This window comes from Polyodon spathula, chromosome 4, assembly GCF_017654505.1.
Source record: "Polyodon spathula isolate WHYD16114869_AA chromosome 4, ASM1765450v1, whole genome shotgun sequence".
Classification (NCBI taxonomy): Eukaryota; Metazoa; Chordata; class Actinopteri; order Acipenseriformes; family Polyodontidae; genus Polyodon; species Polyodon spathula.
The window spans coordinates 95151504-95169464 of NC_054537.1; the positions used below are offsets into that span (position 1 = coordinate 95151504).

Below are 17961 nucleotides of genomic sequence, written 5' to 3' on the forward strand. Positions count from 1 at the left end.
AAACGTGTTCAGTCTTCATAGGCTTAAACGTCAGTCCATTCAGCCACTATAAGTCCACAGGCATGTAAAACTGAATCCATGTTATCTCGCTAGTCCAAAATTCTAGTTAAGCAAATTGCTGTAATAGTTTTTCTATTTCCGAGTGTTTGTGTGCACTACAGCCTGTTGCTGGTTACATTCCGCTGCAGCCTTGTGCCCCACATGAAGCCAGCGGCTCGAGATGCTCCTTCCCAGGGACCCAGCAGCTGACTTTGTGCTCTTCCACCCAAGCTGCATTCCACCCACACAGGCCTCTCTGTAACGTGGTGCTTGCGTGTGTACAGCATTACGCTCACAAGCACCATGTTACAGACAGACCTGCGCCTAGGGGGAGTGCACAAAGTCAGCCGACTTATTTCTGCTGGGTCCCTATGAAGGAGCGACTTGAGCCACTGGCTTCACGTGGTGCACAAGGCTGTAGCTGAATGTAACTAGCAACACAGGCTGTACTGCACACAAATACATGTACATTGAAAAACTATTACAATGATTTGCTTAAATATCGTACATAAAATGCAAAATATATACAGATGTAAGCAACAATGTACTTATCTGAACAAGTTTCTCCTGATCTGGTCAGTCTTGAAAGTTAAAATGGCGCTGAGATCTGTGACGGCAGTCCTTTTGATCCCTCGGGGGCGGGGTCACGACTGAGTCACAGGCTCAAAGGATTCGGGTGTTTAGGAGGTGAACACCCATTCAGTAAGGTTTACATTTCTATTCCAGAGAACCAGGGTTATAATAATAACCTAATTTTTTCAATGGTATTAATAAATGTGCACAACTGCAGTTTGCACCCTTAATCTGGTGAATAATACAAGAACACAGCAATGCAACGCAAGATCATATTGTTATGGTTCTAAAGTCTTTAAAACAGTAATATAATTGAAAAGAAGGCTACATTTAAGTTACCATTGAAACTATATCTGTAACAAAAACACAGATTTTAAACGTCCTGTGTTAAGTAGTGCTTAGTGTTTTTAAACAAAATGCATGTGTTGTTACAACTGGACCTCTCGGAACTACATTTCCCATCATCCTCCTGCTCATTGGTAAATCCATCTCAGTTACATATGTGAGCAGGAGGATGATGGGAAATGTAGTTCTGAGAGGTCCATGTGGGTACATGTGAAGCCATCTTGAGGCAGGGAATGCAATTTAAAAGTTTAAAAAAGTGGTCAAAATGTAAAAAAATAATAATAATTAAAACAATACACACACCTTACGTAAACAGTTGTAGCAACACATGGGAACATGTAACACAATAAAATATGTACCCTTTAACACTCAAATAGTTAGCAATCTGAAGATGTGTATGTTCTGAGTTCTGTGCTTCTGAGACTGCATGCCTTTTTATTGCCAATACAACACTTAAATAAGTGTCCAGCACAGGAACCCAGTTTCATGTTGTCTCCTGATTTACCAGGAGGCAAGTCTAACACAACAGCACAGCTCCCCTCGCTTAAGGCTGGCCTGCTGTTTCTTGGAGTACTTCCAGGTTAAACCCAGGCATGATCAGAACCTTTGCCCTTCTGGCTCGGGAGGCGGTGCGACCCCCTGAGACACAAAACGCCCATTTCCTTAGCAGACGTGAAAGCAGTTATTGTGCTGCTTGTCTTGGCTCATTACTGGGGAAAAACAAGTTATAATTGTAGGGCTGTATGCTGTCCTCATTTCCAATTACATCCACACACACACAAAGAATAAAGCAGATTGAAAACACTCACACATAAGGAGTACAGGCATATGTATTGAAAAAATACAGCAATTCATTGTGTATCCACCCGTAACATATATCCACCATAACCATTTATCTTCGAGAGAGGAAAAGAAAGAAAGAAAACAGCTGTGTATAATGGTATCTAAAACAGGAATCATATAGTTGACTTTTAACATATCCACTCTTATTCTGGTGCCACCACAGTCGGATACGGACGGATTACTGTACTGGTAAACATTATTGTGATCCATACACTACGCTTTGCAAGCATGTTTGGAAATAAATATTTTACCATTCGTTTCTATTGTTGTTATTTTCAGGGAAGCCTTGAAATGCGCATTAATAGGCAGTGGCAGGAAACGCCTTTTTGCTGAGTTTGCTGACTATTTGTTTATTAGTACTCTGTATATAGAGAGTTACTTTGGATTTGAAAGAAATCTGCAATGGTTGGTTTTTTGAGGGGGGTGAGGATTTGCTGCACTTTTCTTTGTTATGAAATTGTCATTCTATCCTATAATGCCATCACTATAGAAGACGCATGTATTTAAATATATATGTGTGTGTGTGTGTGTGTGTGTGTGTGTATATATATATATATATATATATATATATATATATATAATATATATATATATATATATATATATATATATATATATATATCTTGAAAAACATCTTTATTGTGCTGACATTCCCTGAAGTGGCATTGCTGGTTCTGTTCCCACTTCTTGAAAAACATCTTTATTGTGCTGACATTCCCTGAAGTGGCCGCTGGTTCTGTTCCCACGATTATCTAGAAAGCAGGCCAGTGCCCCCCAGCCCACGCTGACCCAGGAGATGATTATCTAGAAAGCAGGCCAGTGCCCCCCAGCCCCCGCTGACCCAGGAGATGATTATCTAGAAAGCAGGCCAGTGCCCCCCAGCCCCCGCTGACCCAGGAGATGATTATCTAGAAAGCAGGCCAGTGCCCCCCAGCCCCCGCTGACCCAGGAGATGATTATCTAGAAAGCAGGCCAGTGCCCCCCAGCCCCCGCTGACCCAGGAGATGATTATCTAGAAAGCAGGCCAGTGCCCCCCAGCCCCCGCTGACCCAGGAGATGATTATCTAGAAAGCAGGCCAGTGCCCCCCAGCCCCCGCTGACCCAGGAGATGATTATCTAGAAAGCAGGCCAGTGCCCCCCAGCCCCCGCTGACCCAGGAGATGATTATCTAGAAAGCAGGCCAGTGCCCCCCAGCCCCCGCTGACCCAGGAGATTATTATCTAGAAAGCAGGCCAGTGCCCCCCAGCCCCCACTGACCCAGGAGATGATTATCTAGAAAGCAGGCCAGTGCCCCCCAGCACCTGCTGACCCAGGAGATGATTATCTAGAAAGCAGGCCAGTGCCCCCCAGCCCACGCTGACCCAGGAGATGATTATCTAGAAAGCAGGCCAGTGCCCCCCAGCCCACGCTGACCCAGGCCGAGTTAAGAATCTGCTTATTTCAATGAACAAGGAGCAAGTTTATGGGGGGAAAACTGCACAATTAACAGAGAGGCAAATTCTTCAAACAGTTTCGTGGCTAGTTCAATGAGTATTGGTAGTCCAGTATCACTGCTAACATTGGTATATGAGACCAGCCATACAGTCAGTACTGTTCAAAACATTACAAAAAAAATAATAATCCACCTTAAAAGTGAAGATAAATCTGAAAGCTTCTAAAATGTAGTCTGGAATCTCAACACTGTTAATATTCACTGGCACATTGCATTGATCTTGAAAGTTCAATCAAGGAAACTTTGATGGCTCTAACTTGTAATGGCTTTTTTTCTCTGTGCTGTAATTGTAAACATCTGTTTGTATTGCCGTTGTCGTTTATCACGTCATTGATAGCCAATCAGGGAGCTGTGTTTCATGTGGGAGAGGACTTCATACAGTCATGGTGCTTCTGACTAGACACGGTATGCGGTTCTTAGACCGTGACCACAGGACGAGGTTCAATTCCACGTTTCATAGGAATACTGCAAACCCCTCATCATTATTAAGAGAAGCTGTCATTCTCCCAAGATAAAATTCAACTCAAACTTTTAATTCTTAAGCCAAAGGACAAGCTCTGAAATTGTCTCCAGGTGCAGGATTAGCATGCTTTTAATAGCCGTATTAATTTGGTTTCTGTTTTACAGTACTGCCTTATGATCTGCTGCAGTGTTGTTTCTCTTGGATTGCTTTATGTATAAAGCTGGACTGTAGAAACACATACCGCTCTGTTCAAAGGACAGACTCTGAAAGTGCCTCCCGGTGCAGGGTTGACATGCTTTTAATTGCTGTGTTAATGTGGTTGCTGTAGCAACACATACCGCTCTGTTCAAAGGATGGAGTTAAATATAAAAAAGAAAGAGGAGGAACACTGGCTGGTAGTTCTATACCCATCCCTTATGTGTTCAGTTTGAGAGCCCTGTCGCACATATTATTCCCATGTTAACATCCTGCTGAACCTGCAAAAAATGGAGGACTGCCTTGAAACAACCTCTGTGTGAAGCCCTGCTCCTAGTAGCCTATGTAATTTAACATTATATAGTGCTAATCCTGGTCTGTGAAACAACTGGTTAATGTGTAAGTGATAATTGCTGCACAGTCTCAACTCGTATTTGTCTGTCATGATGCTTCATTCTGCCCTGGTTTTAAAGTTACCCTGCCCGCATACTATCCCCATGGTTACCAGACAGGTTCAACCCAGAGCCAAATATGGTTCTAGTCCAACCCCCCCATCCCCGTTTACAACCACCACCACCAGCCCTCATTTTAAATAATAGGCCTACAATAGCCCAATGACAAGTAAGCACGAGCAGGGAACTACTGTACTTATACCAATACACAGCACTGTTGCTGTGTACGAGAGTTCACTTTATATTATATTGAATGGTCAAGTTATTAAATGGCTATAGTATTTATTTGATCTTTTATTTAAATAAAGTTTCTCATACCAGCATTTTTGAAAAAAATCCTCTTTTGTTTGGTTCAAGTTTGCTGAAGGAAAGTGGATGAATTGATTAATCTTTAATGTAATGGCAGTGGAGACAGAGAGTATTGCTTGGCTGGTGGTTCATTTATCAACTCCAATTGTGTCTCCGACTTCTTGTTGATAGCTGCCCGTTCTGAAAAATCTCAATGTTAAACAGACTTTTAACAGCGTTGGTAATGCATGGCTGCTCTCCGTCGTCCGCCCAACTGTCGGGTCAACCATGTTTGTTAATTTAATTATGGTACCCGGTGTTTTACAAACTGCTCCTGTTTTCAGAGCTGCCTTGGTGATGGTTTTAAAAACTGCTCCTGTTTTCAGAGCTGCCGTGCCGAGTGTTTTACAAACTGCTCCTGTTTTCAGAGCTGCCTTGGCGATGGTTATACAGACTGCTCCTGTTTTCAGAGCTGCCATGCCGAGTGTTTTACAAACTGCTCCTGTTTTCAGAGCTGCCGTGCTGAGTGTTCTACAAACTGTTCCTGTTTTCAGAGCTGCCTTGGCAATGGTTATACAAACTGCTCCTGCTTTCAGAGCTGCAGTACCAAGGGTTTTATGTGCTGACCGGTTGCCAAGCGTATCAGTGTGCATAGCAGAGGAGGGAGTAGGCTGTGCAGCAGGGAAGGCCAGGCTGTTTGCAGAGCCTCTAATAACTCAGTGTATTGTGTTGCAGTGCAGTGGTAAGCAGTTCTGAGTTGTGTAGATCTGGTTTTCCTTTGTTTAGTTTCACGCTCTCAGTTCTGCTGTGGGTGCTTGTTGCAGTGTGCCCCAATGGATACCGGTCTTGCGTGGAGGAGATGAGGTGTCCCCACATTAAAGGTAACAGATTGTGCATTTTCATTCAAGCAGTTCGAGTCTGCTAACACCGCTGCTGTTGATCATGTGGAATTGATGATGTAGCACTTGATTCAATTGTATAAATGGGTGCACAGAGATAAAGCATAGATCTGCCAGAGGCAGCACAGGGATTGGCAAGAAGGTTGATAGTACTGAGTAGACATGCATGTTACTGTACACCTGCAAAGACAAACGTATTAGTTACTGAATATGTACATTTGTTGCATACTGTGTTTGTTTGTTTGATCTCAGTACAGTGCTGTTTTAAATGTTATGCCCTATGTGGTTGCATGGAAAGGGTTTGCCTGAGCATTAGCTTAAATGTTTGATAAATACCAAGAGCAGTTAGGCCTATATCTATTTTTGTACCTAAAACATTCCGGTAACAGTTGTTACCCATGTTAGTGTCCGTCCAGGACTAGAGCTAACAAAATAACTTCTTTAAGCCTTGCATCATATTTATTACCAGCACTTTTGGCATTCTAATTCAAGAAATCTCATAAAGAAACAGAGAGCAGAAGTGGGAGCAACAACTCAGTAGCCAGTGCTGCTTTTCCAAGAGACCCTTTTTGTGACCTGTCAGGAGTGCAGTGCTGAAGTGTGCATGACAGAAGTGGATTTTAACATTTTCTGTGTGAAGCAGTTTGAAAACGCAGTGTGCTGAAAGCCCTGTACTACAAGGCCCCTCAAGGGGAGTGTTGGAGTGTGCCTGGTTTTTTCCTGACTGCCTTTGTAAGCATTTCTTTTTTTCTTCCACTTTGTTAACCTATGGAAAATTGGAAGTTGTTATTTTTTTATGTCCAGTAGATATGGACTGATATTCATGTACCAGTTATAATAAGGTTTTGAAAAATAATACCATGCAGTGTACTGGCATGATTCCCAGTGGATTAAGAATGTTTCCAAAACTGTGGTTAAAATATTTTCAGCCGTTGCAGTCTTCGTTCTTTGTCCATGTATGAAACTGATGGCTAACTTGTGCTTTTCTTTCACTTTAATATAATCAGGTATCAGCTAATGTAAATGACTGTTTTCTACACCTTTGCAAAGCATTTCAACTAAAGGTGTCTTGGTTATCATTTTTGTGATTGGTGGTTTTCACTTTATCTTTTAACACAACTCAGGGCTTCTTTTTTTTCTGCACAGCTTCATAGACTGTGTCTGACTGAACTGAGTTGCGCTGTGAGTCAGACGTTGGCAGCATTTCTATCTAGGATGTCCTCAGTTTTTAGCCCTTCATGTACTGCAGGCGTTAAAAGCAGACTGTTCTTCTGTAAAGTTGCACTCTGTTACTAATAAGAGCATGTGCTAACTGTTTGTTATTGATGAATTCAACAGTACAATACTGGAAGAAGAGAAGGCGCAGCAGGAGGAGAGGATCCGCATGGAGATGAGGCGGCAGGTCACAGTCTCGTGGGACTCGGGAGGGCCTGACGAAGCTCCCCCTAAAGTAGGTTCAGTGGTGGGGTTAGGAGATTCAGCAACATCGTCTTGAAGAGACGGATACAGTGATTCTTAGACATGACGTTGGTGTGTAACCTCAGGACAGAATAATCCGGTCATTTTGTGGGTGTGCAGTCTGTGTGAGGAGGGACTAGGTGGTGTTTTTTTTTTTTTTAATGGTTTTCAAATTGTAACAGGAACTGACCTTTTAAAAGACATACAATTTTTCATACAGGAAACATTTAGGTTCCTGGCTTGGCTTTCTCTCAGCTGCAGATTCTGTTTCTGAAGGTTTGGCTTTAATCATGTCCGTAAGCACACAGTGATCGTGGCTCCTTATCAGTGTTACTGATCCCAAAATACAGAATCGCAATCATTCATAGACTGGAGCGGAACAATATTTTGATGAACAAAAACAAATTAAAAAAGCTGTGCCCTTGCCTTGTTGTGCTGTGATCCCATGCTTTCCTGCATCTCATTCACACCCAGCCATGCTCTCAGCACTGTTTCCATGCTTTCATTTGCAGTTTGCTTTCTGTTTATTGTCCATTCACTGTTTTGGTTTCTTTTTTATCTATATACATTTTTGTTGCTTTCTAATGTGCTTTTTAATGTGCTCTTCTGTCCCGTATGCCTGTGTGTGTATGTGCGTGCGCATATATACACACATGTATGTGTGTGTGTGTGTGTGTGTATATATATATATATATATATATATATATATATATATATATATATATATATATATATATATATATATATATATATATATATGTGTATATATATATGTACATATACATATATACATACATATATACATATGTGTGTGCGTGCGTGCGTGTCTCGTCTTGCAGCCTGCCCGGCAGCCTTCGTTGCAATACAGCCTTAGCTTGGACTGTCTTTCTCTCTCTGAGCACTCCCGCTGTGGCCGCAAAGAGCCGCCCGCCCAGCACCTGAGCTCCCTGTCCCTGCTCCCTCCTCCCGAGGAGTCCTTCGAGGTGGGGCCCCCAGGCATGCTGGTCCCCATGCGGCCCAGACGGAGGCCCTCACTGCCCCCCTTGGGCCCCCGGAACGGGCCACGGCACGCCCTACCTCTCTGCTTTGACAGACTCAACCTAAACCTGCAGCGGCAGCTGATGTCAGGAGGCAGGAGAAGACGCCAGGCAGGTGTTGAAGGGAAATTAATGGAAGGTTGGGTAGTAGGTTTATTTTTAGTGTTGGCTTTCTGTACATCATCAGTTGTCAGTTGCTAAACAGGTTTCTCATCAAATCAGGGTAGCAGGGGGTTCCCGATGTTGTTCAGATATAATCTACTCATCTTCTTTTTTATATCTCAGATGCTTAGCCTAATAATACGTCATCGAGAAGGGAATTTCGTTAATCTTCATGTAGAATGTATATTTTAGGGCTGGCAAAATTAATTGCGATTTTTTTAAAATTTAAAATCTCAGTTAATCTTTAATTGATATAATTACTGCATCCATCTCATTTATATTTGTTTAATTACTGTTGATAGTGTTACTATTAATATTATTCTAGATTCATATTTATTTACACAGAACTATACAGAAAAACTCCAGTTTATTACTCGCCTTACTGCATTTCAAATTAAGCTGTGTATTTTCTTATCAGTTTCTTCTAAAAGGGTATCTGTTACTCTTGTACTCAGTTTTACATTGATTTAATGAAATTTAAAGCCAGTAGCTACCCACTATGCAACATCATTGGTTATACAGGCTGTACCACTGAAAGTAGCCCAGCAGGTATTACAACATACAAATAAATAATGCCATGAAGGAGCAACACTGACATGCGCAAGAATCCTTGCTATTACAAACTCATTTTATACAGGCGTGTGACTGCCAGCATGGAGTGAACAGAAATACTTACAGGCTGCTTTCAAATGGGACGCCCTGTATCATATGGACATGAAGTATCTTGATCCACAGGCTTGCAGAGATGCTGAATTAAAAATAACTAAATAAATAAGTACTCTGTCAAAACTGACAGGTTTCATTTGTTGTTGTGTTGGTGCTGTCTGTAACAGAATCGCTGCTAGAAAGCATATTTTGAGAAGTGAAGGCATGTTCACACAGCATGCAGGTGGTACAGCAGACTAGATGCATTCTGTGTTACTGGAACTAACAGATACAAGTAACACTCTTTCTATCAAATAAACTGTCAGAAAGAAAAAGAAAGTTCCCATTCATAAGTGCTTTGCTCCATAATGCAGTTCCAGCGAATTCACTCATTGCGTTGCATGCACTTGAGAGTTAAAATAGTGCCGCAGGGAGTGAGTTACAGTATGCTGAGGGTCAGGACAGGTGGTAATGAGGTGTGTTAAATTGACTAATTGACAGCCCATATATGTATATATGTGTGTGTGTGTGTGTGTATATATATATATATATAAAATGTCATGTAGATACAGTGTGTGTATGGTTAGACACTGTGGATCAAGTGGTTAGTGCAAAGGGTCTGACTGGAAACCTGCTTGAAAGGAGCTGTTGGTTCTCCAGTGAAAAAGTAAAGAATCCAGGATGTTCCAGACCCAGAGGTGAAAGTAATATTCCCATTGCACAGCCGTTTTATCCATGAACTGCAGCTTGGTGCCTACATTATAGCGAATGTTAATGGAATGGCTCAAGCTGCCCTGCAGTCTTATTTCAATTCCTGGAGATGTAGTATATCAGACAGAGCAGAGTAGAAATGTGTACACTAGAATGCATTCAAAACAAAAACTGAAAAAAGACAAGCTTAGGCTTTGGCTATGAAATACTTGTTCCAGCTGTTTAGGAAAAGTCATTCTTTATGTTGTCGTCCATTTTATTTGGGGCTCCCTGCATGCCCTGGCATGCCGTTGTCCTGTTGCACCCTTTGCCTAGTGATTGCTTTGTTTTCTTCATGTTAACCCTCATGTAGAACTTAATTGCAGTTCTGCATGTCTTAAATTAAATCTATACTGGTATTGTGATTATTTTATTGTAATAACATTTGAAAGCTTGCATCATGTGCTACAAATTACCTTTCAAGCTGCCTAAGGTTGAGAAACGCAGATGGCCAAGGTCTGTAGAAAGTGCCACATTCATAGGAATTCCACGATCACACTTGAAATATGTCTTGCTCTATAAGCTAAGCTCAGTGCTGTGCTAATGGCAGGTCCTAAAGGTTAGAAATAAAGCTCTAAGACAGTGGAGCTCAATCCTCACCCTTGAGAATCCTGAATTGTAGTCCTGTTCGTTATTACAACCAGGTCTTAAATTAGTTAATTGCCTCTCAACCCAAGGTCCAATTAACTATTTAGAACCTGCTTGGAGTGAAAACCTGGACTGGATCTGGAGGGCAGGAACTGAGTACCACTGCTAATAGGTGTGGCACCAGGACTCTTGTTGTGTGATTCCTTTCAACAGGTAGCAGCTTCCAGTTCAGTCAGGATCAATTTATCGTCTTTGAAACCCAAACTGTAATTTAACTGCTTGTTCTTTTCTTTTTCTTTTCTTTTCTAAAACAATCTAACTGCCTCCCTTTACTAACTTTCTGAGGACGCTTAACAAGCTTCCACCACATCATTGGCATGGACTCGGTGCTACTATTTTGCTTTTAAAATGTTTAATTTTAATCATGATTTTTTTGTTATTCCCTTTATTTCTTTACAGCCCAGCAGACCAGGCTACCCCAGCCCAAGATCGAGTGAAGGATTTTACCCCAGTCCTCAGCATGTGGGGCAGCACAATCACTACCAGGTAACTAACCAGCCTCCTTTCACAATCACTGGATTATTGCAAGGCATCATCAGGGTGTTGATTGATATAATAGTCTTGAAATGTTCTAGGTCAGATCGTTTGGTTTATATTAACTGACTTTAACAGCGCTGCACTGTCCTATATAGTCTATGAATTGATCTGCAGGATCGTATCGATAGGGAACTGAGGCATTGATGTTAAAGTTGTGCTGTTGTAAAGGATAATCAGTGCACTCTATTCTTGTTTTGTATGATGTACATTTAATGTATGAATAATTGTTGCATTCAGAGAAGGACAGAGTCAGGGCTCTCATGTCTATAGAACACAATCACTGTAGAATGTGGGGTACAGTTCCGAGGAGTCTGTGAATTCCTTCTCATTGTAATGGCATGTTTCTGGGCACTGTGGCTCTCATGTCTATAGAACACAATCACTGTAGAATGTGGGGTACAGTTCCGAGGAGTCTGTGAATTCCTTCTCATTGTAATGGCAGGTTTCTGGATACTCTGGCTCTCATGGGATGCCTCCGATGCCTGGAGGTGTCTATCCTCCCCAGGCCTCTGTGCTGGATCCACATGACTCCTGGAACCACCACAGGCCACAGGACATCCCCATGTGGTCTCCCAACACGGAGGCAAGAATATCTGTTTACTGGCTATTTAATACTTGTATGAGACTTCTGTCTTTTTCACTGAGCCTTGTAGTTTTATGACGAGTATATCTTTTTTTTTTTTTTTTTTTTTTTAATGTATATTAAATCATGCATGGTCAACCAATGGTCAGATATTATACAATGGGGCTTAAAATCCATAGAACATTGATGGGTATCTTGAGTCAAACGTAAGGTACATGTGGAGAGCAAATTCAGTGCGTTACGAGCTATACATTGTCTTAGTCATTATTAGATTAAGTCAAATGTATTGCATTTATGTAAGGTTAGGTATAAATTAGTCACAAATAAACCAATACCTCGTTTTCATGGACGGCCAACTTGAGTCGACTGGAGTGCGCTCAAATTGGTCTGAATTCTCCCAGAAATCCAGTTGATGGACAACTTGAGCTGATGAGAAAGGAGGCGTTTACCCGACTTATCACGCGAGTTGGGCAGGAAATATCTGCCAGTTAAAGGTCAAGACATCCATTTGCTGCAGACAGTATTACTGTCAAGTTGTCAGTGATTTAAAAGTTAAATCCATCTAGGTATTCTTTCGCATTTGTTTCATGCATGTCACAAACCCAGAGGCACTGTGAACTGCATTTGTTGTTACTGTAGTAGGACTGTTCTTTTTTTATATTAAGCATTTTTCATTTTTTAGTAGTTTTTTTTACAAGGGTTTAATTAACAGCCAATATTGTTTATGCCAGACTTGTTAGAAAGTCTGTAACAAAATGGTTGATTGTTATTGTCGATACATTGGAAGTATAGTACAGAGTCGATTATTCTGATTAATCGTTTTGTTAGCTAATTGAATCAGATCATTCTGCAGTGTGGAAGTATAGTACAGAGTCGATTTATTCTGATTAATCGTTTTGTTAGATTATTTGTTAAATGGTGTCTTGTTTATTGTTTGTTTCAGATGTCCCACGTCATTGCTGTTCAGTTTACTGCAAGTGATTTTCAAGTTAATGAAAAGCAAAAAGCCTGTAAACATAGCAGCCTTCATTTTTGAGTGCACAGTGCTCTCGGTAATAACGTGCCTCAGATATAACACTCCTACAGCATGTCCCCCAGTTCCCTATGCTAGTGATTCATGCAATATTTCTACAGTAAAAACAGTACCGGTGTTGTTCAAACTGTAAACAACTTCTCAGTGTAACTTCTGTTTCTGTCTCACCCTTTTGATACAGAATCTGAACTGAAGAAAAGCTGGTCTGGCACTTTATAAAACACAGACATCTTATTCAGCATTCATTTCCTAACTAAATAAATATTAGGCCTATTACTTGGTTATCTTTCTTAATGTATTTCCTTTTTTCTTGCGAGAGGAGCTGCGGCTTACTCTTGGAGACAAGGTGTTTCAGCTTTGCTTCAGTCCCGCTTCCCCTTACCCGACCCTCTCTCCTCCTCACACTTGGTTTGCTTGTCTGTCGCTTAAAACTGAACTCCCGACCACTGTCTAGCCAGGCTATAGTTTATAGTTTAAAAACTGCAACTTAAAATGATCCATGAGTGAGAATGTTACCTTTTTTTTGTTGTGTTTTTTGTTTTTTGTAAAAAATATAGCGTTGTACATGGTGCTTTATGCGTGTTTAATTCATGGAAAGTTACATTTTTCCTTCACTATTTGTGCATTATAGACAGGGAGATATTTTTTGTATTTTAGTCAGACGTGTGTTGTGTTCTGCAGCGCTGCGTGCCCCCCCCCCCCCCCCCCCCCCCCTTTTTAACGCTCTTAACTTATAACGCTCATATTGTGTGTGTCCCCTGAGACCCACATTATAGCGAGGAGCACTGTATTTGCAAACGTGGTGTAGACTACAAAATGCGTGTTAGGCTTGCCAGTCGGTGATGGCAGGGCTTTACGTTTGGATTTGTGACTGCTGTCCCCTTGGGCCACTAAGCTAGTGTTATTACTGGCCTGGATACAATTTTAACTAGCCCAATATATATATATATATATATATATATATATATATATATATATATATATATATATATATATATTTTATGATGGTTTTTAATTTCTATATATTTCATGTGTAGGGCAAACGAAGAGATCCTACGTCTCTCAAAAGAAAAGAAGTGTCTAAGTGCAGATTTTCAATATGTGTTAATGCATTATTTCAGCCGTAATACATTAACGTGAATGTGTGTGTGTGTTTGAGAGACACCCGTGACTCCACTAGTGTGTGAATGTGAATGTGTGTGTGTTTTGAGAGACCATGTTCCTGAGTGGGTGGTGTTGTGATGGTGTGTTTGTGTTTGAGAGATCCTGTGTGTGTGTGTGTTTGAGAGACCCCGTGTGTGAATGTGTGTGTGTGTTTGAGAGACCATGTTCTGTGTGTGTGTGTGTGTGTTTGAGAGATCCTGTGTGTGTGTGTTTGAGAGACCCCGTGTGTGAATGTGTGTGTGTGTTTGAGAGACCATGTTCTGAGTGTGTGTGTGTGTGTTTGAGAGATCCTGTGTGTATGTGTTTGAGAGACCCCGTGTGTGAATGTGTGTGTGTGTTTGAGAGACCATGTTCTGAGTGTGTGTGTGTGTTTGAGAGATCCTGTGTGTATGTGTTTGAGAGACCCCGTGTGTGAATGTGTGTGTGTGTTTGAGAGACCATGTTCTGAGTGTGTGTGTGTGTGTTTGAGAGATCCTGTGTGTATGTGTTTGAGAGACCCCGTGTGTGAATGTGTGTGTGTGTTTGAGAGACCATGTTCTGAGTGTGTGTGTGTGTTTGAGAGATCCTGTGTGTATGTGTTTGAGAGACCCCGTGTGTGAATGTGTGTGTGTGTTTGAGAGACCATGTTCTGAGTGTGTGTGTGTGTGTTTGAGAGATCCTGTGTGTATGTGTTTGAGAGACCCCGTGTGTGAATGTGTGTGTGTGTTTGAGAGACCATGTTCTGAGTGTGTGTGTGTGTGTTTGAGAGATCCTGTGTGTATGTGTTTGAGAGACCCCGTGTGTGAATGTGTGTGTGTGTTTGAGAGACCATGTTCTGAGTGTGTGTGTGTGTGTTTGAGAGATCCTGTGTGTATGTGTTTGAGAGACCCCGTGTGTGAATGTGTGTGTGTGTTTGAGAGACCATGTTCTGATCCTGTGTGTATGTGTTTGAGAGACCCCGTGTGTGAATGTGTGTGTGTGTTTGAGAGACCATGTGTGTGTGTTTGAGAGATCCTGTGTGTATGTGTTTGAGAGACCCCGTGTGTGAATGTGTGTGTGTGTTTGAGAGACCATGTTCTGAGTGTGTGTGTGTGTGTTTGAGAGATCCTGTGTGTATGTGTTTGAGAGACCCCGTGTGTGAATGTGTGTGTGTGTTTGAGAGACCATGTTCTGAGTGTGTGTGTGTGTGTTTGAGAGATCCTGTGTGTATGTGTTTGAGAGACCCCGTGTGTGAATGTGTGTGTGTGTTTGAGAGACCATGTTCTGAGTGTGTGTGTGTGTGTTTGAGAGATCCTGTGTGTATGTGTTTGAGAGACCCCGTGTGTGAATGTGTGTGTGTGTTTGAGAGACCATGTTCTGAGTGTGTGTGTGTGTGTTTGAGAGATCCTGTGTGTATGTGTTTGAGAGACCCCGTGTGTGAATGTGTGTGTGTGTTTGAGAGACCATGTTCTGAGTGTGTGTGTGTGTGTTTGAGAGATCCTGTGTGTATGTGTTTGAGAGACCCCGTGTGTGAATGTGTGTGTGTGTTTGAGAGACCATGTTCTGAGTGTGTGTGTGTGTGTGTGTGTTTGAGAGATCCTGTGTGTGTGTGTTTGAGAGACCCCGTGTGTGAATGTGTGTGTGTGTTTGAGAGACCATGTTCTGAGTGTGTGTGTGTGTGTTTGAGAGATCCTGTGTGTATGTGTTTGAGAGACCCCGTGTGTGAATGTGTGTGTGTGTTTGAGAGACCATGTTCTGAGTGTGTGTGTGTGTGTTTGAGAGATCCTGTGTGTATGTGTTTGAGAGACCCCGTGTGTGAATGTGTGTGTGTGTTTGAGAGACCATGTTCTGAGTGTGTGTGTGTGTGTTTGAGAGATCCTGTGTGTATGTGTTTGAGAGACCCCGTGTGTGAATGTGTGTGTGTGTTTGAGAGACCATGTTCTGAGTGTGTGTGTGTGTGTTTGAGAGATCCTGTGTGTATGTGTTTGAGAGACCCCGTGTGTGAATGTGTGTGTGTGTTTGAGAGACCATGTTCTGAGTGTGTGTGTGTGTTTGAGAGATCCTGTGTGTATGTGTTTGAGAGACCCCGTGTGTGAATGTGTGTGTGTGTTTGAGAGACCATGTTCTGAGTGTGTGTGTGTGTTTGAGAGATCCTGTGTGTATGTGTTTGAGAGACCCCGTGTGTGAATGTGTGTGTGTGTTTGAGAGACCATGTTCTGAGTGTGTGTGTGTGTGTTTGAGAGATCCTGTGTGTATGTGTTTGAGAGACCCCGTGTGTGAATGTGTGTGTGTGTTTGAGAGACCATGTTCTGAGTGTGTGTGTGTGTTTGAGAGATCCTGTGTGTATGTGTTTGAGAGACCCCGTGTGTGAATGTGTGTGTGTGTTTGAGAGACCATGTTCTGAGTGTGTGTGTGTGTGTTTGAGAGATCCTGTGTGTATGTGTTTGAGAGACCCCGTGTGTGAATGTGTGTGTGTGTTTGAGAGACCATGTTCTGAGTGTGTGTGTGTGTGTTTGAGAGATCCTGTGTGTATGTGTTTGAGAGACCCCGTGTGTGAATGTGTGTGTGTGTTTGAGAGACCATGTTCTGAGTGTGTGTGTGTGTGTGTTTGAGAGATCCTGTGTGTATGTGTTTGAGAGACCCCGTGTGTGAATGTGTGTGTGTGTTTGAGAGACCATGTTCTGAGTGTGTGTGTGTGTGTTTGAGAGATCCTGTGTGTATGTGTTTGAGAGACCCCGTGTGTGAATGTGTGTGTGTGTTTGAGAGACCATGTTCTGAGTGTGTGTGTGTGTGTTTGAGAGATCCTGTGTGTATGTGTTTGAGAGACCCCGTGTGTGAATGTGTGTGTGTGTTTGAGAGACCATGTTCTGAGTGTGTGTGTGTGTTTGAGAGATCCTGTGTGTATGTGTTTGAGAGACCCCGTGTGTGAATGTGTGTGTGTGTTTGAGAGACCATGTTCTGAGTGTGTGTGTGTGTGTTTGAGAGATCCTGTGTGTATGTGTTTGAGAGACCCCGTGTGTGAAGTGGTGTGTTGTGTGTTTGAGATACCATTTTGTGTGTGTGTGTTTGAGAGACCCATGTTTCTGAGTGTGTGTATGTGTTTGAGAGACCCTGTGTGTGTGTGTTTGAGTGTGTGTGTGTGTTGAGAGACCATGTTCTGAGTGTGTGTGTGTGTGTTTGAGAGATCCTGTGTGTATGTGTTTGAGAGACCCCGTGTGTGAATGTGTGTGTGTGTTTGAGAGACCATGTTCTGAGTGTGTGTGTGTGTGTTTGAGAGATCCTGTGTGTATGTGTTTGAGAGACCCCGTGTGTGAATGTGTGTGTGTGTTTGAGAGACCATGTTCTGAGTGTGTGTGTGTGTTTGAGAGATCCTGTGTGTATGTGTTTGAGAGACCCCGTGTGTGAATGTGTGTGTGTGTTTGAGAGACCATGTTCTGAGTGTGTGTGTGTGTGTTTGAGAGATCCTGTGTGTATGTGTTTGAGAGACCCCGTGTGTGAATGTGTGTGTGTGTTTGAGAGACCATGTTCTGAGTGTGTGTGTGTGTGTTTGAGAGATCCTGTGTGTATGTGTTTGAGAGACCCCGTGTGTGAATGTGTGTGTGTGTTTGAGAGACCATGTTCTGAGTGTGTGTGTGTGTGTTTGAGAGATCCTGTGTGTATGTGTTTGAGAGACCCCGTGTGTGAATGTGTGTGTGTGTTTGAGAGACCATGTTCTGAGTGTGTGATGGTGTGTTGTGTGTGTTTGAGAGACCGCTGCTGACCGGTGTGTGTGTTTGAGACCCCGTGAATGTGTTTGTGTGTGGTTTGAAGACCATGTTCTGTGTGTGTTTTGTGTTTGAGACCCCTGTGTAGATGTGTTGAGAGTGTGTGTGTGTGAATGTGTGTGTTGTTTGAGAGACTGTTCTGAATGAGATCCTGTGTGTGTGTGTTTGAGAGACCCCGTGTGTGAATGTGTGTTTGAGAGACCCCGTGTGTGAATGTGTGTGTGTGTGTGAGAGATCCCATGTGTGTGTGTGTGTGTGTGTTTGAGAGATCCTGTGTGTGTGTGTTTGACAGACCCTGTGTGTGAATGTGTGTGTGTGTGTGTGTTTGAGAGACCCTGTTCTGTGTGTGTGTTTGAGAGACCCTGTTCTGAGTGTGAGTGAGTGTGTGTGTGTGTGTGTGTGTGTGTTCGAGAGGCCCTGTTCTGTGTGTGTGTTTGTGTGTGTGTGTGTGTGTGTTGAGAGACTCTGTGTGTGTGTGTGTGTGTGTGTGTGTGTGTGTGTGTGTGTGTGTGAGTGTATGTGTTTGTGTGTACTGACAACCCTTAGAGGACCCTGTTACAAGACACACTACTCTGCTCTGGGACACTCTCTGGGACAAGTGTCACACTCACAACACCCTGGTTCTGGGACAAG

General features: G+C 42.5%; 1 protein-coding gene across 37 annotated transcripts in view; it reads left to right on the plus strand.

Annotated features, from left to right (window-relative positions):
* The window catches only part of LOC121315174 (focal adhesion kinase 1), a 185298-nt gene that overhangs the window by 145057 nt on the left and 22280 nt on the right, over positions 1 to 17961 (plus strand). For 19 of the 37 annotated variants that reach the window (XM_041249201.1, XM_041249200.1, XM_041249187.1 and 16 more), the window contains 4 exons: positions 6928 to 7039; positions 7947 to 8195; positions 10689 to 10775; positions 11269 to 11409. In XM_041249201.1, coding sequence (XP_041105135.1) covers positions 6928 to 7039; positions 7947 to 8195; positions 10689 to 10775; positions 11269 to 11409 — 589 coding nt within the window. The remainder of the gene's footprint in view (positions 1 to 6927; positions 7040 to 7946; positions 8196 to 10688; positions 10776 to 11268; positions 11410 to 17961) is intronic. The other 18 variants (XM_041249202.1, XM_041249203.1, XM_041249204.1 and 15 more) reach the window with 1 other exon arrangement.